This window comes from Tachyglossus aculeatus, chromosome X2 (genome assembly GCF_015852505.1).
Source record: "Tachyglossus aculeatus isolate mTacAcu1 chromosome X2, mTacAcu1.pri, whole genome shotgun sequence".
Classification (NCBI taxonomy): Eukaryota; Metazoa; Chordata; class Mammalia; order Monotremata; family Tachyglossidae; genus Tachyglossus; species Tachyglossus aculeatus.
The window spans coordinates 26,524,515-26,546,773 of record NC_052100.1 but is presented as its reverse complement, the minus strand read 5'-3'; the positions used below and the strand labels follow the sequence as shown (position 1 = coordinate 26,546,773).

The following is a 22,259-nucleotide window of genomic DNA, read 5'->3' as shown; positions in this document are numbered from 1 at the left end:
AGAAAGAGCTGTTCTCTTTCGCCCGCGGTCGAGCACTTCTAAAAACCGGATTGTACATTCCTGTTGTGTGTTTCGGATGTGTCTTTTAGACTGTGAGCCCACTGTTGGGTAGGGACTGTCTCTATATGTTGCCAATTTGTACTTCCCAAGAGCTTAGTACAGTGCTCTGCACATAGTAAGCGCTCAATAAATACGATTGATGATGATGATGAAGGGGAAAAAGGTCTAGCATAGTTAGTGGGATTAGGAAGGTAGAGTACAGAGGTTGGTTTGCGTGGTAGTTGGTGAATTCATCCGCAGATCTGACTGCGCCCTGGGTGCAGAGAAGTCAGGTGACTTCTGGTTAAGGTGGAGGGACACACTAATTCCAGTCAATAACAGAAATGGTCCTGAGATGCAGAAACCTCACAGCATCTTTGTAACGTGGTTCCTGTTTGAAATTGAGTGGGCGCCGAGTTCTAATCCCGTTTTGGGCAAGGAGATTTGGGAGGTTCAATGAAAAGCTATTTGGGGGAGCTGGTGGGAGTAATAATAATCATAGTGGTATTTAAGTCCTCAACTGGTGCCAAACATTGCACTGAGCACTGGGGCTAAGCCCTGTCTTACATAGGACAGTGCCTGGCACATAATAAGTGCTTAACAAATATGGCAATTAGTATTATTATTATTATGGGGTCACAATCTAGTCTTGCCCACATCCTGCTTCTGACCTGGAACCTCAAAGCCTTGTTAGAATCATATCTCCAAGAGGCATTCCCCGACTAAGCCCCCATTTCCTCTACTCCCTCTCCCTTCTGTGTTGCCCTCACACCTTGTTTGTTTTCTTAGTTTTTTGTTCTATTAATGGAATTTGTTAAGCACTTACTATGTGCCAGGCACTCTCTGTCACCCCATACTCAGCCCCTCAGCACTTACATGCATATTTCTCATTTATTTTAAAGCCTATCTCCCCCTCTAGACTCTAAGCGCCTACTGGGCAGGGAATGTTTCTACCAAATCTCTTATATTGTACTCACCCAAACACTTATTGTATTGTACTCTCCCAAGCGCTTAGTTCAGTGCTCTGCACACAGTAAGCACTCAATAAATACGATTAAATGAATGAATGAATGAACTTAGTAGAGTACTCTGCACATAGTAAGCTCTCAGTCAACACGATTGAGTAATCAATCTTCACCTGAGAAGCAGCATGGCTCATTGGAAAGAGCACGGGCTTGGGAGTTAGAGGTCATGGGTTCTAATCCCGGATCTGCTACTTGTCTGCTGTATGACTTTGGGCAAGTCATTTAACTTTTCTGTGCCTCAGTTCTCTCATCTGTAAAATGGGGATAAAGATTGTGAGCCCCACGTGGGACAACCTGATTACCTTGTATCTCCCCCAGCGTTTAGAACAGTGCTTGGCTCATGGTAAGCACTAAAAAAATACCATCATTATTATTATTAAAAGGGAGGGAGAACAGTTACCCTCTCAGGGCTTCAGTTTCTGCTTCTGTAAAAGGGAGACAATTTTATCTGGCTCCCATTCCCCATGGGGATGTTGTGAGGATAAAATGAGAAAATTGACAGGAAAACCCATTGGAAAAATGAAAGCCCTCTACCAGTACACAGTATCAATATCATCATTATTATTATCATCAACAAGAAGACTTTTTTAAGCGGGGAAGGTATTCTTTTTGAGATCTAGCATCTTGCTCACATATTCTGGAGCTGGCTTGGAAAGGCTCAGCAAACTCCCTCAGGAACAGCAGGAGGAAGAAATATTTTCTTGATGGATGCAAACAGATGGACAAGGAAAGTAGGGAAAAGGGGTCCCTGACAGGCATTCTATTCCGTTTTGATGTTTGAAAGCTGCCAAACTCCTTGGTGGCAGAGGACTTTGGTTGATTTCACCCACAGGGATCCAGAGAAGACATGTTCCCAATCTCTTTAGGAGGCCTTTCTTTGTCTATCTTTCCTTTTCCTATCTGGATTTTTACCTTTGTCTGAGCTATTCTGGGCAAGGGAATGCATCCCATTCAAAGAACAGAGAAGATGAAATTGCTGTCTGGAGTGGGGATTTTCTTCCAGATTCCAGCGGGCCGTGTCTGCCTCCCTCCATTTGCTCCAGTGGACTTGACCGTGTCGTGTGGGTGTATGTAGAAGGCACCGGCTCTCCTCCAAAAACAACGTCTCATTTTTCAGGGTGTTTTTTTTTTTTTTGAATGAATACCTGATTAAGTTAATGAGGCTGAGGCAGGGGTGGGAGGGAGCAGGCTTGGCACTGGCCCAGGACTGCGGAAACCCAGCGGAGTTTGTGTAACCCTGGAGGGGTGGAGGGAGGTCTGCGCTAATTACCCGGAGTTCCGATTAAAAACAGCTGCAGGTAGCCAGTCCTGCCCATTGTCCATTGGGCGAGAGCTTGACAGCGGCCGGTCAGAACGTGTCTCCATCAGGCAGAGTCAACCGAGGGACCCCAAAGATCGAAGAGGGAGTGAGCTTCTTCGGTGGAACATTTGTGGTTTCAGGGTCAGATTTCGACCCCCACCCCCTTGCCAGAGTCAGTCAGTCGATTGATTTTATTGAACACTTACTTTGGGGAGGACACCGTACTAAGCGCTTGGGAGAGTACACTAGAACAATAAAAAGACACATTCACGGGGCACGTGGGTCTTCATAAACCACTGCTCCAGCACCCCATTCTCCAATCAATCAATCGATGATATTTACTAAGTGCAGAGCATTGACCTCAGCGCTTGGGAGAGTAAGCTCCTCATGGGCAAGGAATGTGTGTCCCAACTTCCTTGTATTGCATGCATTCATTCTTTCAATCATTTACTGAGTTCTTACTGTGTGCAGAGCACTGTACTAAGAGCTTGAGAGAGTACAATATAACAATAAACAGTCACATTCCCTGCCCACAATGAGCTTACAGTCTAGAGGGGGAGGCGGACATTAATATAAATAAGTTACAGATAGAACAGTGCTTTGCACATAGTAAGCGCTTAATAAATGCCATTATTATTATTATAAGTGCTGTACTCTCCCAAGTGTTGAGTACAGTGCCCTGTTTGCCGTAAGCACTCAATCAACACCTCTAAATGAGTGAGCCCGCTGTTGGGTAGGGACCGTCTCTGCATGTTGCCAACTTGTAATTCCCAAGCGCTTAGTACAGTGCTCTGCACACAGTAAGCGCTCAATAAATACGAATGAATGAATGAATGAATGAGTGAGGGGGCAAGATGAGGTCAAAGGACCTTTCAGCTCTGACTGGAAGCTCTCAACTCTCGTCAGAGATTTAGTTTGAATGGTCTCTGCCTCTGGCAAACGTGGCTACTCCATTCCTCAAGGAATAATACTAACTGTGGTATGTGTTAAGCACTCACTGTACGCCAGGCACTGTTCTAAGCGCTAAATAGAAGATAATTGGGTTGGACACAGTTCCTGTACTACGTTGGTCATGCAGTCTTAATCCCCATTGTGCGATGAGAAAACTGAGGCGCAGAGAAGTGAAGTAACTTACCCAAGGCCACCCAGCAGGCAAGTTGGGGAGCCAGGATTAGAACCCAGGTCCTCTTGATTCCTAAGCCTGGGCTCTTTCCAACTCATACATACTGAGGGGACTGTGACGTGTTCTTCCCCTGCTATTTTCCCACAGTGCCAACGATGATTTCTCTGGGCTTGCTGGTCAGATGCACCAGTAAACCTCCCGGTTTCTGCAAGTTCTGTACCTGCTCTTTCTCCTCCAAGCCCCGAGCCATTTAAATAGCATCAGACCATTGGTATTGGCTGAGCAGGGAGTGGTCAGTGGAAGCCAGAACTGGCAGAGGCACGCTCCTGGATCAATATTAACACATCCCAGCTCCCGGAACTCTTTCCAGAAGATGTTTGGCACTGTTGACTGGTTGGCTGAATCGAACCTGCTGGGAATTATTAGCAACAACTGCCCGCATCCCAGGTAACCAACCCTAGCAACCGGAAAAACAAGAAGTTACCAGCAAAGGCCCCCGAAAGTTGGAACAGTACTTCTGGCTTTCTGGGATTTGGGCCCCGATAAGATAGCGACTCAACTCTGTAAATGTATATGGTGGGTCGATATACAGTGAAATTGTTTCAACCGATCGGCGGGCTAAACCCTGAACCCGTGATGATGATGAAGCTGTCTAGAACAAATAGAATGCTCATTGCCATGGGAAGCGCCGTGGCTCAGTGGAAAGAGCACGGGCTTTGGAGTCAGAGGTCATGGGTTCAAGTCCCTGCTCTGCCAACTGTCAGCAGTGTGATTTGGGGCGAGTCATTTAACTTCTCTGTGCCTCAGTTACCGCATCTGTAAAATGGGGATTAAAACTGTGAGCCCCCAGTGGGACAACCTGATCACCTTGTATCTTGTTAATTCCTCAGCGCATAGAACAGTGCTTTGCACATAGTAAGCGCTTAACAAATACCATCATTATTATTAGTATTATTATTATTGGACAGTTTATTGTTGGCTTACCCAGGAGACAATTAAGTAGGTTGAGGATTCCCTAGGCCACTCTGAGCCCCGTGTGAGGTGGAGACTGGATCTGATTGATTAATTACCCCACAGTGTGTAGCATTGCGCTTGGCATGTTGTAAGTGCTTATTATTAGCTTACTATTCAGAAGGACCTCAACCAGAAATGAGAGTGGAAGCAGCGTGGCCTGAGCTTGGGTTTGGGAGCCAGAAGGCCTTGGGTTCAAATCCCAGCTCCACCACTATTCAGCTGTGTGACGTTGGGCAAGTCATTTCACTTCTCTGGGCCTCAGTTACCTCACCTGTAAAATGGGGAATAAGGCTGTGAGCCCCATGTGGGACAGGGACTGTGTCCAACTTGATAAGCTCCTATCTACCCCAGCGCTTAGTACGGGCCTGGCATATAGTAAGCGCTTAACAAATACCATTTAAAAAAAAAGCAGCAGGTGGCGAAACTCAAATCAGACAAGAGCTACCTCGAGTTAATGGGCTCCTGTAAGAGTTTGGTCAGGAAAGAGGAAGGAACTGTTAGCTCCATTCAAATGAGTTTAGGGAATAAGTGCTCTGTCTCTGCTTTCTCTGTGCCAGGATCATTAAGAGCTGACTGCCCAGTGGGGGAAAAGAATCCTTGGAATACATCCAAGAAGCATTCTAAGGGCCAGAAAAGAGTTTGGATAAATTGCTCTCTACCTAGAACAATCTTGTGTATGTCAGGTGGTTGTATTAGGAAGCTCAGGTCTCCGAGGCGGGGAAAAAAGGTATATCCCTGCTCGAAGAGATTCCCCAAATTCTCAGGGCTGGAGGACCCCTTCCAAGGAATTCTCCTGTTCTGCGAAGGGATTTTTTCCAACCCATGGGCATCTCTCTCTCCAGCTCTAGGTAAGTTGCTTTCGGTTGCTGCTTCTCTTGAGACTGGAGCTTGGACTTACATTGACTTGAAGCAGAATAGTCTAGTGGAAAGAGCACAGGCCTGGGCGTCAGAGAACCTAATCCTGGCTCCTCCACTTACCTGCTGTGTGACCCTGGGTAAGTCGCTTAACTTGATTGCAAAATGGTATTTCAATACCTGTTCACCTCCTACTTAGACTGTAAACCCCATGAGTGATTTGGTTATCTTGTACCTAGCCCAGTGCTTAGTACAGTGCTTGGCACATAGTAAGGGCTTAACAGATGCCATCATTGTTATTATTATTATCACCAGGCTTGACACTTGTTCAGGTGAGGCAGAGACAGGTGGCTGGGATTTTTTTTTGAACAGAGTATTTGTTAAGTGCTTACTATATGCCAGGCACTATACTAAGCCCTGCGGTAGATATAAGTTAATCAGGTTGGACCAAGTCCCCGTCCCACATGGAGCTCACAGTCTTAATCCCCATTTTACAGATGAGGTAACTGGGGCACAGAGAAGTGAAGTGACTTGCCCATTCAGCAGATAAGTGGCAGAGCCGCGATTAGAACCCACGTCTTTTTGACGAATTAGGCTAGTCTGCTTCAAGTCAATGTAAGTCCAAGCTCCAGTCTCAATCCCTATCCCACATGGGGCTCACAGTCTAAGTAGGAGAGAATAAGATTTAATCCCCATTTTACAGATGAGGACACTGAGACATAGAGAAGTTAAGTGATTTGCCCAAAGACACCCAGCCGGTACGTAGCGGAGCTGGGATTAGAACCCAGGTCCTCCGACTCCCAGGCCTGTGCTCTTCCCACTAGGCCAAGCTGCTTTATTCATGAATCCTTATTGAGACACAACTTAGAGGAGAAAGGACAAGCTTGGGAGTCAGAGGACTTAGGGAGGCAGTCACAATCTAGAAGGGAGTTGGCCCTTTAGAAGGGAGCTCACAATCTTCTGAACTGTGAGCCCACTGTTGGGTAGGGACCGTCTCTATATGTTGCCAACTTGTACTTCCCAAGCGCTTAGTACAGTGCTCTGCCCACAGTGAGTGTTCAGTATCTACCATTGAATGAATGAATGAATGAATCTAGAAAAGAGTTTACTGTCCAGAGAGCAAATTAAACCCGGCTGGATGGACAAAGGACCTAACCCATGAATGGTGTCCTACAAGATATGCTCCCAGACCATGACCCATGAGGTGGATGAAATGTGCATTCAGAGTGGCCAGGATTGTTTCTCAGGAACGTAATAACTCATTAGAGTAACAGGGTCTTGCTCTCAACGAGGCAAGCCCCCACCGAAAGCCATTTCCAGCTTTTTCTTGCAAACACACATCCTGACCTCTGGTGAGCAATCCAACTGGGACTCAGCAGAGACGCAGATGGTGACTCCTCCAAGTGATTATTTTTCCGCCTTGAGCCCTTTCCAGGAATTCTCGGGCGGGCAGGTCGCCAGGGGACACTGGCTACCCGGACGGAGCAGAGATGTTCCATGTGTTGCTGGCTGCCTGGGCTACCAGAGCCCAGATGCCGGCCCCACCTTTCCTTCCCTCCTTTTTTTTTAAAAAAATATATTTGCTAAGCACTTACTATGTGCCAGGCACTGTACTAAGCACCAGGATAGGTACAAAGATAATCAGGTTGACATAGTCCCTGTCCCACATAGAGCTCACAGTCTCAATCTTCATTTTCCAGATAAGGTAACTGAGGCCCAGAGAAGTTAAGTGACTTGCCGGAGGTCACACAGCAGACAAGTGGCAGAGCAGGGATTAGAACTCGGCTCCTTATGACTCTCAGGTTGGCGTTCTAGCCACTAAGCCATGCTGCTTCTGCACACCCCCACTGTCAGTACACTTAAGTGGATCCCCTGTGGCACCTACACACTGGCAACATGTCCCCGATTGCCTGCCTAGGCCTACATACACCCACATACAATACATGCCCGCCCTCTTACATTCCTACATGTACATACGCAGGCTATAAAGGAAGGTTGGTAGCCCCTTCTGGTCAGTTCGTCTACCTGAGGAAATCACCAGGAGATTCTGGGCGAGTCAGCCAAGACGGGGCTGACTAAGGCACAAAGCACAATGTCAGAAAGATATGGTATTTATTGTAGTATTTATTAAATAATTAATAATTAATGATGGCATTTATTAAGTGCTTACTATGTGCAAAGCACAGTTCTAAGCACTGGGGAGGTTACAAGGTGAACAGGTTGTCCCACAAGGGGCTCACAGCTTAATCCTCATTTTACAGATGAGGGAACTGAGGCCCAGAGAAGTGAAGTGACTTGCCCAAAGTCACCCAGTAAACACTAGGTGCCAAGCATTGGGGTAGATATAAGAGTATCAGGCCCAATCCCTGCCCCAGTCTAAAAGGGAGGGAGAGCAGGTTCCTTATCCGCATTTTGCAGAAGAGACAACCGAGGCTCTGAGAGGTTAGGTGACTTTCCCAAGGTTGCCCAGCAGGCCCAGTGGTTAGATCCAGGACTAGAACCCAGGTCTCCTGACTCCCAGGCTTGTGTTCTTTCCATTGGGGTGGTGGTTTTTTCAGAGAGGAAGGGGTTCTTGGGGGCAGAGGTGAGGGGGAGAGTATTGGGGATGGATTGGAAGTGGCAGGGGACCACTGGAGGGGCTAGGGGTCAGAATGTCCTGCTGGAAGATTGGGGGAAGAACCACACTCATTTGCTCACATCTTGGGGTTTTTACAGGCCCCAGCAGTGCCATCCAGTTTGCCACAATCAACAGTTTTGGGCTTTTTTGCCTCTCATTTCATGTCTTGGGCCCCAGCAAGGAGAGAATCGTGAAGCAGGTGTAGGATTGGGGTGGTGGGTGGGAGGGAGACCCCTGGGAATTCTGGATCAACTAATCAGGAAGTCAAGCCTTGGCTCATGATCCAGGATGCGCTATGGCCAGGGCTAGAAGACACAAACTATCTGGGTAATTCATCCCCCCAAAAGACCCTGAGACTTGGACAGTCTGTTCATTTCAGCCAAAAGCATTTCTTCGAGAGGATGTGGGCGTGCTGACTCCTCTGAGGCCTAAGTGTATGTATGGTTTCTCCCTCGCTCTCCAGAGAATTGTCCTGTCATAGAGTCCACTGAGATTTTCGGGGTGACGTGCTAGAACATCAGCAGGGGGAGTCCAGAACACTCTGGCCTTGGAGGATCAATCAAGAGATGGTATTTATTGAGCACCTACTCTGTGCCAAGCAATATTTGAGTCTCTGGGTGCTTTGTGGTTGGGGGGGCAGAGGGGGAAAGCGAGAGAAAGATTTTCCCCTCCTCATCAACAGGGGATTGCGATAAACAGTTATTTCCACCACCAAGAAAACTTCCCAGGAAATGCAAAGTTGAAAGAAGGGAGCTGCATTCTCCGAGTTATTGAAAGCACAGTTGCCACCTGTTGTTAATATTCCTTTGGGGCAGATGCCGGGGAAGAGTTGCCCTCCTCTCCTCCCCCCAGGGATGTCCTGGATTCCCCTCCCCCAAGAATGGTGTGTCAGGGCCCGCCCCCACCGAGAAAGCACTGCTGTTCCTGAACTTCCAATTCAGACTTCTAATATCTCGCCTTCTGTTTCCCCTCCAACCTCCCTCTGCGAACATTGTCTCTGAGCCTTGAGAAGAATGCTATTCTTGTTTGAAGGCCTGTGGTGTGAGACATCAGATTTCTCAACGCCCACCTTCACGTGGCTAATAGGAATTCAGCAATTGCATGAAGAGCGTGAGGAGAGACATTCCGTTTTTTCGCCGAAGTTCTCTTCGGAGTGTCATTTTTCATTCCTCCCAGAAACCGGGAGGTGGGAGTTTTTGGGTGATGCAGCCCCATTAAGGAGATGCCTGCAGCCCCCCGGGGGGGACAGGTTGTGAAAGGAGAGATGGGGAGGGGGCCTGAGAATGAGGCAAACAGTGGGAAGGAAGGCAGTATTTGCTTCTGAACACTTAAAAGGAGTAACGGAAATTTCTAGCTCCTCCTCCTGTGTGCTCTTCCTTCCTCGCCTCCTCCTCTTCCTCCTTCTCCACGACCTCCCCTTTTTCCTCCTCCTCTCATCCTTTTTCCTTCCTCGTTGTCCTTTTCTGCTTCCTCCTTGTCCTCATTTCCTTCCTCCTCCTCCCCTTCCTTCTCAATCAATCAAACAATGGCATTTATCAAGCACTTACCATGTGCAGAATACAACAGAGTTGATATACGTGTTCCTTGCCACAACAAATTTACAGTCTAGAGGGGGGAGCTTACAGTCTTAATCTCCTCATCCTTGTTCTCTTCCTCCTCCTACTCTGCTTCCCACTCCTCTTTTTTATGGTGTTTGTTAAGTGCTTACTCTGTGACAAGCACTGTTAGCTCTGGGGTGAAATTAAGTTAATCAGGTCAGGCACAGTCTCTGCTCCACAGACTAAGTAGGAGGGAGAATGGGTATAGAATCCCCATTTTTCAGTTGAGGAAACTCCTTCCCCACCTCTTCCTTCTCCTTTCCTCTCCTGCTTCTCCTCCCTCCCCCCCTCCTCTCTCCTTCCTCCTCCTCACTTTGGAAAGGACGCTGGATTGCTTCCAGTCAGGTAGAGTGGTAACAATGGAAAAGCAAGAGGCGTGAACCCCAAGAGCAAATATTTTCTGCAGGGTGATTTTGGATTCTGCGGCCCCAGGTGTAATTGATCTGTAATTGATTTTGACAGCCACCTCCCTCACTGGATCTTAAACTCATGCAGGGCAGGGGTTGTGTCTATCAACTCTGTGGTGTTGTGCTCTCCCCAGTGCTTAGTTCAGTGCTGCACACATGGTAAGTGCTCAATAAACACCCTTGATCTATTGATTGGACTGGGGCCCAGGGTCTGTTATTTAGGTTGCCCGCTTTTCAGCATGCAGGCAGGGCTAGCACTAGGCAAGCTTCCAGAGAGGGACCTTGGCTTTCGCCAGGGGTTCATGCTGGGTGAGCACTTGCAGAGGAGAGAGAGAGAGAAAAAGAGAAAAAAAAAGAGGGAAGGCTTTAAAACTACCAAACCATTTTTTTTTAATTAATCTCTGCTGGCTTGGAGCCAGCTTCAGCTTTTCAATACTCCCCCTGCTACTGGCCCAGATCAGCCTTCTTGCAGAATGGGTTGAGAACAGGAGACAGACCACGCTGGCTAGATTTTGGCGTTTATGGTGTGTGAAAGCGGTGGGGACCTGGGTCTCGGGGGAGCTGGGGTGGGGAGGTAGTTTCACAGAATTCCTGAGTCTGCTGAATCCAAGTTGGAAGAGTTAATAATAATGATATTAATAATGATGATGATTGGGGTATTTGTTCAGCACTTATTGGGTACCAAGCCTGGCAGTAAGTTTCGGGGTAGGTAGAACACAAGCAGATGGGACCCAGCCCTCGCCCCTCACAAGGCATATGCATCACGCCGCTGATTTTGCCACTGCTGGGGGGTGGGGCTCCGGCCCAGGTTCATGAACCCACTTCCTGCATGGGCATCTTTCGGTCACCGTCTCGGCCCCCCAGAGCGTAAGAAGATGCGGGAATCTTGGACTTCAAAGCATTGGGTGTTTGGCCCGACTCTGCCAACTTGGGAGAGTCCTACCTCACCTCAGGACTATTCTACTCCAACTAAGGCCTCACACTTTGCTTCTCTAATGCCAACCTTCTCACTGGACCTCGATCCCATCTATCTCGCTGCCAACCTCGCGCCCACGTCCTACCTCTAGCCTGGAACGCCCTCCCTCCTCATATCCGACAGACAATTACTCTCCCCCCTTCAAAGCCTTATTGAAGGCACAGCTCCTCCAAGAGTTGTTACCTGACTAAGCCCTCCTTTCATCTTCTCCCACACCCTTCTCCATCACCCTGACTTGCTCCCTGTATTCATCCCCCCCACCCAGCCCCACAGCACTTATTTCCATCTCTGTCGTCTGTTTATTTATATCAGTGTCTGTCTCCCCCTCTAACCTGTAAGCTCGCTGTGGGCAGGGAATGTGTCTGTTCGTTGTTGTACTGAACTCTCCCAAGCGCTTAGTACACACAGTAAGCTGTCAATAAATACGACTGACTGACTGACGGACAGGACAAGGCCCGATGGAGTGGGGGAGGCTGGGGCCAGGGGACTGGGCCTTTCGCCCGGGGTCCCGGCTCCAACCCGAGGGGAAAGCAGAGGGGGTGGAGCGGAGCCGATGGGAGAGTTTTTTTTTAATGGCATTTGTTAAGCGCTTACTATGTACAAAGCACTGTTCGAAGCGCTAGGGGGGATACAAGGTGATCAGTTTGTCCCACGTGGGGCTCACAGTCAACATCCCCATTTTACAGATGAGGTAACTGAGGCTCAGAGAAGTTAAGTGACTTGCCCAAGGTCACACAGCAGACATGTGGCGGAGGCAGGATTCGAACCCATGGCCTCTGACTCCAAAGCCCGTGCTCTTTCCATTGAGCCACGCTGAGTTATGCGGTCTTCCGAGTTTGGATTTCGCTGAACGTCTTAATCGTTTTCACGACACGTCAGTGGGCCCGGCAGGCATTTTTGCCCCACTCCCTTGAAGGGTTGCAGCAACTCAGGGGCTGTTCTTCATTCGGTCCTAGGGCTGTTTTGGGGGTTTGTGTTTTTGTTTTTGCCAGTGTTGATATTTTGGATTTCTCTCCCTCCTCTTTCCACCACTGCCCGCCCCCCCCCAACCCCCCAACCCCTCTTCCAGAGTCCGGGGCAGCTGTCGTAAGACTGCGCTCGCAGGGCGATGATTCCTCATGAAGTCGCTGGAGCCCCTGCAGAACTCCAATGTGACTTTCCGTTTATCAGACTGAAACCAGACCGAGCCAGACAGTGAAGCCGCGGCGAGCGGAGGGGCGGGGGGACGGTGAAAGATGAAATCGAACCAAGAATGCCTGCCTCCCAAGAAGCGTGAGATCCCCGCCACCAGCCGGCCCTCCGAGGAGAAGCCAGCGGCCTTGACCAAGGAGGACCCTCGGGCGGAGGGCTCGGCCTGGGCCTCCGGTGCCGGCGGGCGGCCCGGACCGGGGAGCACCTCGGCGGAACTCGGCCTACAGCAGGGAATGGGGCTGCACAAGCCGCTGTCCGTGGGGCTGGACTACTCTGTCCCCAGCACGCCTCGCTCTGTCCCGGCCGGCTCCACCCTCCCCGCCGTCTTCCCGCCCTCCCTGGCGCCGTCGGGGACGCCCGTGTCCCCGGTGCAGTTCGCCCACCTGCCTCACACGTTCCAGTTCATCGGCTCCTCGCAGTATGGCGGGCCCTACGCCACTGGCTACCTCCCGTCCCCGCTCGTGTCCCCGACGCCCGGCCCGGGCCCGGCCGCCCCGGCCCAACGCTCCCAGCTGGAAGCCTACTCCGCGCTGCTGAGCGGCGTGGGGAGCCTGGGCCAGCAGCTGGGCCCCAAGGCGGAGCCGCCTCTGCTCAGGACCCCGGGGCTCGTGGCCGCCGGGTCCCCGCCGCCCGCCCCGCAGAACCAGTACGTCCACCTGGCCGGCACCTCGCCTCAGGGTGCCGGGCCCAACGTCTCCCCTCCGGCCGTCCCGGTCCACCTGCACCCTCATCCGGCGGGGGGTCTCTCCCACACGCTGGCGCTGGGCCCCTCGCCTCAAGTGGTGGTGCAGTACTCCGACGCCGGTGGCCATTTTGTCCCCCGGGAGCTGCCCAGGAAGGCCGAGGGCGCCCGGCTGCTTCAGCAGCAGCAGCAGCAGCAGCAGCAGCAGCAGGCCGTTGCCGCCGCCGCCGCCGCCGCGCAGGCGAAGGAGGTGCTGAACGGCGAGGTGGACAAGGGCCGGCGCTACGGGGCGCTCCCCTCGGCCGGCGGGAAACCAGCTCAACAACACCACCACCACCACCACCACCACCACCACCATCCCACGCCCTCTCCCCACCACCACTCCCACCCGTCCCACGCCCCCCACCACCACCACTACGAGGCCCGCCACGTGGTGGTCCACCCAGGACCCGCCGACTACGGCAGCCGGGACTCTCCAGGCGTCCGGGCCTCCGTCCTGCTCCTACCCGGCGGCGGCCCACCCTCGGCGGAGCCGGACCCAGTCACCGCGGTGCCGGGCACCCAACGGGACGTCTCCCCCGCGGCCCTCGACGAGCAGGGCGGGCTGCCCCCGGTGAAGCCCGGCCCCCGGGCCTTCGCCCCGTCTCCCCAGCAGGCCCTGGGCCCCGAGGGCACCAAGGCCGGGAGCGCCCTGCCGCCCCACACCGTCATCCAGACCGCCCACGGCACCGCGGAGCCCCTCCCCGTACACCTGCCGGCCACCGCCTTCTACACGGGCGCCCAGCCCCCAGTCATCGGCTACCTGAGTGGCCAGCAGCCGGCCCTCGGGTACGCGGCCGGCCTGCCGCCGCACCTGGTCATCCCCGGCCCCCAGCCCCTGCTCATCCCCGTGGGCGCCGCCGACGGGGACCCGCCCGGGGCCGGGCCGCCCGCCCCCGGCCCTCACGCCTTCGTGGCTGCCGCCCTGCCCAAGGGCGAGGGCTTCGGGGCGGAGGCCCTGGGAGCTCAGCCCGGCTACCCGGCCGCCGTGGTGCAGGCCCAGATCCACCTGCCCGTGGGGCCGACCTCCGCGCCGCCCCCCGCGGCTCCCCCGCCGGCTCTGCCCCCGTACTTCACCAAGGGCTCCATCATCCAGCTGGCGGACGGCGAGCTGAAGAAGGTCGAGGAGCTGAGGACGGAAGACTTCATCCAGAGCGCCGAGATCAGCAGCGACCTGAAGATCGACTCGAGCACCGTGGAGCGCATCGAGGACGGCCCCCGGCCGGGCATCGCCCTCATCCAGTTTGCCGTCGGGGAGCACCGGGCGCAGGTAACGCGGCCCCCTCCGGCCCCCGCCTTCCCACAGACGGGCAGGTGGGTGGGCGCAGACCGGGACGGGCAGACGCGGCCCACTCCCCACAGCCCGGTGTATTCCAGGGAAAGGGCCTTCTCCCGGCATGGAGGCCAGGCCGAGGTGGGCAGACCCCAGGCCTGGGTGGTATTCGTTAAGCCCTTACTGTGTGTCAATTTATTCATATTATAATTTATTCACGTTAATGTCTGTCTCCCCTCTAGATTGTAAGCTCGTTGTGGGCAGGTGATGTGTCAGTTTATCATTTTATTGTACTCTCCCAAGCGCTTAGTATAGTGATTTGCACACAGTAAGCCCTCAATGCGTATGATTGAATGAATGTATGAATGAACAAGACAATCAGGTCCCACACGGTGTCCACAGTCAGTAACGCAACACAGACCCACTCAGAATCAATCCATCAGTTAATCAATGCAGGGGTCTTTGCCAAACACTTAGAAGAGTACAATGACATTAGCAGACGTATGCCCTGACCTCAGGGAGTTTGCAGTCTAGCCGGGTGAGACAAACACAAAATAAATTAGTTAGGGGAAGTGACAGAGTATGAGGTCAATCTTTCAATTGGTGGTATTTATTAAGCACCTAGTAATAATAATAAAAATAATAATAATAATAATAACATTTATTAAGCGCTTACTATGTGCAAAGCACTGTTCTAAGTGCTGGGGAGGTTACAGGGTGATCAGGTTGTCTCACAGGGGGCTCACAGTCTTAATCCCCATTTTACAGTTGAGGTAACTGAGGCCCAGAGAAGTGAAGTGACCTGCCCAAAGTGACACAGCTGACAATTGGCGGAGCCGGGATTTGAACCCGTGAACTCTGACTCCAAAGCCCGGGCTCTTTCCACTGAGCCACGCTGCACCTAGTGTGTGCAGAGCACTATACTAAGCACTTGCAACAGAATTAGCTGACACGTTCCCTGCCAATAATGAGCCGACAGTCTTGGTCGGGGGGGGGGGACATCAATATAAATGAATAATTTATAATATATAATTTATAAGGATGAGGACCAGAGAGTAAACCAGAGTAGGTGGGTTTGATTTACTCGACCCTCAGTTTTTCTAGAGCCCCTACTTCGTGCAGAGCTCTCAAGAGGGGATAGTCGTGGTAAAAGATGCAATCCCTGCCCTCGAGGAGCTTTTATCCTTCTTGGTTTCTTCAGCGCCCTTTCTTTGTATACCCTGGAGGCCACCTCAGCTTTCTGGTGCCTTGTTTGGGAGGATGTCCCCCATCAATCAATCGGTGATATTTATTGAGCGCTTACTTTGTGCAATGCAGCGTACTGAGCACTTGGGAGAGTACAGTACAGTTGGTGAACACAGCCCTGCCTTTGAGGAGCTTACTCCATGTGGTCGGGCATCTGTTTAACTTTCGTCGCCCTTCTCCGGCCCTCTCCCCTGATTCTCGTGTGTGACAGAAGGGGCTGCCTGCTGGAAGTGGCTTTTACTCCACGCTGCTATTTAGTATTTAGACTACCGAGGACGGTGAGTCATCTGTCTTAGCGCTAAGTGTTTAATGGATTAACCGGAGCCTGAAAATACCCAGAGACTCAATACCAACTGCATATAGCCTGTATGGGCCCTGGTTGCAGCTGGACAGGAGCCTCCTGCCAATGCCCAGCCTGTCTGAAAGGAGGTGGGTAGCGGAGGCGGTGAGCGGTTTTTGGCAGTGCTCAAGGCTCCATTGCAGCTGATATCCGGGGAAATAACCAATCCCACAAGATCTGCCTGTACTGTGCTTGGGGCCCAAGCTCCTCCGCCTCTAGACGGGGAAGGGGAGGGGTCGAAGAAGTCTGCCCCTCTGTCACCAACTGGGCAAGGCCACCGTGCAACCTTTGGGGTGTAGAGAAGGTGTGCGGTGTGGTGGATCGCCTGTTTGGAACCACTAGAGAAGCAACAAATTAATGAGAAGTAGCGTAGCCTTGGGGCATGTGGCCTAAGGGAAAGAGCACAGGCCTGGGGGTCAGAGGACCCAGGTTCTAATCCTGGCTCCGCCTCTCGTCTGCTGTGTGACCTTGGGGAAGTCACTTGATTCCTCGGTGCCTCAGTTACCTCATCTGGGGGATTTAGACCGGGAGGCCTAAGTGGGACGGCGATTGAGTCTGAGCTGTTATCTCGTGTCTACCTCAGTGCTTAGTACAGTGCCTGGCACACAGTAAGCACTTAACAAGTACCGTTTAAGAAAAAACTCAGAAGAGTCAGGCGAGGGCCATCGAGGCACCATCGCCTCATGCCAAGCCCCACAGTAGCTCCTCGTCTGTCTGCTCCGGGCTGTGAGGTCTCCTCCGCCCGCGCAGTCTGACCACGCTGGGTGCTGGGCCACAGGGTGGGTGTTGGATGTGGCACAGTACCAGGACTAAGGGCCAGCAGCTCAGAATCCCTCTACTCCAAGTGGACTCAGCTTGGCCCCATCACGGGACGACAGCGTCCGCCCGGGACTGTGTGGATGGATCTTCCGTCTCTGTGAGCTCGTTGTGGGAAGAGAATGTGTCCGTTTGTTGCCGTATTGTACTCCCCCAAGCGCTTAGAACGGTTCTTCGCATGCAGTAAGCGCTCAGTAAATATGACTGAATAAATCAACGAATGGGCCAGACGGAAGCCCGGATCCCGGGGCTCGGAACGTCCCGTGGCCCCCAGGGATGACGCGCCTCTCAGGGCGGACGGGCAGACAGGTGGGCAGTGGACACATGGAGGGGGTAGTCCTGGGGATGGGCCCCCTCAGTGGCTCGGCGGAAGGAAGCCGCCCCCTCCTCCCCCGAGCCCACCTCCGAACGAGACGGGCGGCGACTCCGCCTTCCGCTCTCGCAGAGCATTGAGAGACAACAGATGCCTTCTTCCCGTTTGTGAGAACCAGGGCCCCCTTGGTAGGCACGAGCAGACATATTTTTAAAACAGACGGGTTGTTTTATCCTCATCTTGTTTCTGGTGATGTGTACATATGTGTGTGTGTGTACACAGAGCATCAATCTAAGGCCCGAATACACATACAAACACAATACAAATGCACACATGTACTGAGACGGGGCGGAAGAGGCTGTACCTATCGGCTTGGGGCGGGAGGGGAGGATGGGAAAGGTCACCGAAAAACGGCTAGTCAGCCACTTCTGGGCAAGGTGGTCATTACATTGTAAGGTGTCAGGGTCGGGGGAGCCTCATATGGGGGCAGAGACTCTGTCTGATCTCATTATATCTACCTTAGTGCCTAGCAAACAAATTCCTATCAAATGCTTAACAAATTCCACTATAATATTATTACCATAATTATTGTAGAATTATAGCATTCTTATTATACCCCTACCACCAGTCCTGCAGGACTTAAAGTATGGGAGCAGGCTTGGGGTGAAGGGCCATATTTGGGTGCTACCGACCCCTGCTCCTTAGGGATGTGCTGGGAGGGGGCTCCGTTCCATCTGACTAATCACCACCCCCAAATAATAATAATAATGGTTTGTGCCAAGCACTGTTCTAAGTGCTGGGGTAGATACAAGGTAATCAAGTTGTCCCACGCGGGGCTCACAATCTTAATCCCCATTTTACAGATGAGGTAACAGGGGCACAGAGAAGTTAAGCAGCTTGCCCAAGGCCACACAGCAGACAAGTGGCGGAGCTGGAATTAGAACCCACGTCCTCTGACTCCCAAGCCCGGGCTCTTTCCACTAATCCATGTTTATTCCATTTACTCATAATTATTATGGTCAGGGTGTGGCTTGAGTCTGGAAAGGAGCCCTCTTCATCAGACACCCTTCTCGCACCCCTCCCTTTAGACTGGGAACCTTATGTGGGAAAGGGAACCTGTCTGATCTGATTACCCTGTATCTACCCGAGCGCTTAGAACAGGGCTTGGCACTTAATCAGGCGCTTAACAAATGCCATCATCATTATTCATACTAAACAGATGAGTAAACGGAGGAATGGAGAAGTTCAGTGACTTGCCCCAGGTCACCCAACACACATGGCAGACCGGGGATTAGAACCCAGATCCACCACCTCCCAGGCCTGTGCTCTTTCCACCACGCCGCGCTGCTACGTCAGTTCCAGTTAAAATCATTCAGTGAAATTGCCGGCCCAGCGCATCTCCTGATGGAAACTGGGGCTCAGGATAGGCAGGGTGGGAGGCAGAAGGGAGGGAAGCTCGTTTTGGGCGGGGGATGTGTCTGTTTATCGTTCTATCTTACTCTCCCAAGAGCTTAGTACAGTTCTCTGCACACAGTAAGCACTCAGTAAATACGGCTGACTGAATGAACCGAGGAGCAGACAGGTCACTTCTGGACACAACAGCCAGCCTGAGGGAAGGGGGTCTGGTGGAGGGTTTCACCTCAGCTATCCAGAGAAAGCGGGGACTCCTGCCTTCGCCTCCCGGAATCCCCACTCCCCTCACGTCCCCCGGCCTAACTTGGCCCAGGGAGCTGAGGAGAGATAGGTGCTGTCTCTCGATTTGCTTGTATCCTCCCGAGCACTTAGTATAGTGTGTGGCACACAGTAAGCGCTTAACAAATACTATTATTAGTATTTTTATCATCATCGTTATGATCTGAACCCCGTTTCCGATGCCCCCTCTGGTGGATGAAGCCAAACATAAGCACGAAAGCTCTTGGAACTGGTCTGCTCCCTCTGGTGACCAAAAAGGAAGCAAAGTCGGGGATTCAGGATGCTCCCTGGTCAAATTCCCAGGCAGAATATCTAGTTCCTAACAGCCACTGAGCCCTGGGTATCCGCATTTGATTCTGCTCGCCTGCTACTGCTCAAAGATGTACTGTGTGGAACTCGGTTCCGGCTGGCTAGAAACACACCAGACCAGAAAGACCGCACCGAAACCGCAGCCTCTCTCCTCTCCCTCTCCTCCATTCTGTAGAAAAGGGGATTATTGACTGAGGGAATTAAAACTCTGATCCTGGATGGAAAGTGAGAGCAAACCAGACTTGCTCAAAACCCCGGACTGAAGATTCCCGAGGTAACGGTTCACGTTTGGAAGTGCTGTTAGGAACCTACACGTGGAGATGAAATCTTACCTTGTTCACTCTTTTAAAAATTCTCACTTGGAGGCAAAATATTCCATCAGGCGATCTGAACTTGCAGCAGAAAATGTGCGTGTTGTAGGCCAGGTCTGCACATATGAAGTGAAGGGTTGAGGCGACGATTTGGATCATTCAAGTCAAATGAAACCGCTGAGGGAATAGGCAGTTTGACTCTCTTTGTCGGTCGAATGATCTGGATGGTTTCTTAATTCTCCACGTCACTCTGCCCATGTAGATGCGGCTGCTGATCTGCCTGGAGCCCGGACGGATCTTGGGTAGGGCACTGAGCCCAGGGGCTCCCTGGGAATTTTTTTTTACAGTATTTGTTAAGCCCTCTCTATGTGTCAAGCCAGATACAGTCCCTTTCCCACATGGGGCTCACAGTCTAAGTAGGAGGGAGAACCTGAGTTCTAATCCTGGCTCCACCACTTGTCTGCTGGCTGACCGTGGGCAAGTCCTTTTACTTCTCTGGGCCTCAGTTCCCTCATCAGTTAAGCAGGGATTAAGGACTTTGGCCTCTGAGTTCATTGAGGGCAGTGAATGTGTCTGTTTATTGTTATACCGTACTCTCCCAAGCACTTAGTAAAGTGTTTTGCACACAGTAAGCACTCAATAAATAATGAATGAATGAATGACAGGGACTGTGTCCAACCTTGATTAGCTTGTGTCTACCCCAGTGCTTAGTACAGCCTCTGACATAGAAGCACTTTACAGATGCCATTAAAAAAAAAAACCCTTAGTACAGTGCTCCGTATCCAGTAGACACGCAACAAAAACAATTGATTGGCTGACCAATGGAAATAGGGAAGGACCCTGGCAGCGGTCTCTTGCTAGGTTTTAACTGGATGGACAGCGCAGTGATTTTCAGGGCTATGGATGGCAGATGCTGATGGAGACTCTTTCCTGCTACAGTTTACAGGGTGACCACATCTCCAAGGTAAGTATGGATTTGTACCATGAAAAACAAAGCAAATGTTTTCATATTCATGTTCTCTTCTCCCCCCTGCCCCTCCCCTCTCTCCCCCCTCTCTCTGCCTCTTTCCATCTCTCTCTGTCCCTCTATCCATCCCTCTCGATCTCTCTGTCTTTCCTTCTCTCTCTGGCCCTCGTTCTGTCTTTCTCACCATCTCTCTCTCGAACATTCTGTCTCTCTGTCCCTCCTCTGTCTGTCCATCTCTTTACCTCTCCATCTCTCTATTTCTGTCTATTCCTCTCTGTTGTCCTTCTCTTCATCTCTATTTGTCTTTGCCTCCCTCTGTCCCTCTCTCCATCTCTCTATCCTTCTCACTGTCCTTCTCTCTGTTTTTGACTATCTCCCCATCGTTATCTATTTCTCCATCTTTCTCTGCCTCTCGGTCTCTCTCCATTTCTCTATCCCTCTCACTGTCTCTCTTTCTTTCCATCATTGCGTATCCCTCTGCCTCTTTCCATCTCTCTGTTTCTCTCAATCTCTCTACCGCTCTCTCTCTCTTTCTCCCTCCATCATCGTGTGACTCTCCGCCTCTTCGTATCTTTGTCTCCATCTCTCTCTCCCTCCATTGCTCCTTTCGCCTCCACACCTCCCCCCATCTCTTTCTCTCGGGGTCCCTTCCTCTCTCCCTTCCCCCCAGGTCAGCGTGGAAGTCAGGGTGGAGTACCCTTTTTTTGTATTTGGACAAGGCTGGTCCTCCTGCTGCCCGAACCGAACCAGCCAGCTGTTTGACTTGCCGTGTTCCAAGCTCTCGGTCGGCGACGTCTGCATCTCGCTCACGCTCAGGGAGCTGAAGAACGGCTCCGTGAAGAAGGGGCAGCCCCCAGACCCGTCCGGCCTCTGGCCGAAGCGCTCGAGGAACGCCGGGCTCGCCGGAGGCAGACACAGGTATGGAGAGCAGGAGAACGGGATTAATCAGGGAAGCGCACCGCCGCGGGCGGAGAACGGCGAACTCAAGTTTCCGGAAAAAAACACGTGGCCTGCAGCCCCCTGGCCCGCCAAAACCGAACCCAGCAAGCCCCCGGCCACTAGGAAGAGGAGGTGGTCCGCCCCGGAGACCCGGAAACTAGAGAAATCCGAGGAAGAGCCACCTTTGACTCTTCCCAAACCTTCTTTTATTCCTCAGGCGGTGAAGATCTGCATCGAAGGCCGATCCAGTGTAGGCAAGTGAAGGGGGAGGGGAAGGGGAGCGAGGCTTCTCCCTTGTCATTTTATCCAGATTACTGTACTGTAGGCTCAATAACCCAGTATTTACATGGTATCATCTTATTTTAGGTTTCTGTTCTAACCGTGCGGTTAGCGTTGCGGGCCGTCTGAGGCAGGACATCCGTGGGTGCAATTTGTGTGCTTCCCGAGGGTCCGGTTAGCCGGGGGTAGGGTGGGGCCGGGGCTGGGGGGACCGGAAGGTGCGTGACGGGCAGATTGGGCCGCAGGCCACGGGCCCCCTGAGTGGAAACCGCTGTGGCATCACGGCTCCCGCAGGGCAGAAACACCAGGATGTACGGCCGTCTTAGGCCCGTCATAGTGAGGCCGTGGGAAGGGAACTTGTGAATGAGCGTGTGTGTTTTGCGTGTGTGCGTCTGTGAGTGTGGGTGTGTGCCCGAGTGGTTATAAATGGGCATCTCTCTCTCTGCCTCACTCTCCTCCTCTCCCTCTCCTTTTCTCCCACACTCCCTCCTCCCCGCTTTATCTTTCTCTCCTCTCTCCATCTCTCTCCTCCTTCCTACTTCCCCTCCCTCTCTTCCTCCTTTCTTCTCCTCCCTCCCTTCTCCCATCTCTCCTCCCCTTCTTTCCTACCCTTTTCTCCTCTCTCCCTCTTCCCTTCTCCCTCTCCCCTTCCTCCTTCCTACTTTTCGCCTCCCTCTCCTCCTCTCTCTTCTCTCTCCATCTCACCCCTCCTGTCCCTTCGCTCCCCTCCTCCTTTCTCCTGCTTTTTCTCTCCTCTCCCCTTTTTCCTCCTCTCTTCCCCCCTCCCCCCTTTCTTCCTTACTCTCCTTTGGTCACCTCTCTCCCCTCTTCTTCTCTCTTCTGTCTTTTCTCTTCTCTCCCTCCTCTCCATCACCCCCACTCCCCCCACACCTCCCCTCTTCTCCATCC

The 22,259-nt window shown here is 52.1% G+C and overlaps 1 protein-coding gene across 1 annotated transcript in view; it reads left to right on the top strand.

The window, feature by feature from the left end:
• Nucleotides 1–21,857, top strand: part of ATXN1 (ataxin 1) — a 124,281-nt gene extending 102,424 nt beyond the window's left edge. Inside the window, exons 3-4 of the mRNA XM_038770938.1 lie at nt 12,024–14,136; nt 20,803–21,857. Of these exons, the coding sequence (XP_038626866.1) occupies nt 12,190–14,136; nt 20,803–21,333 (2,478 nt within the window). The 5' untranslated portion in view covers nt 12,024–12,189 and the 3' untranslated portion in view covers nt 21,334–21,857. The remainder of the gene's footprint in view (nt 1–12,023; nt 14,137–20,802) is intronic.
• Nucleotides 21,858–22,259: the final 402 nt, after the last annotated feature.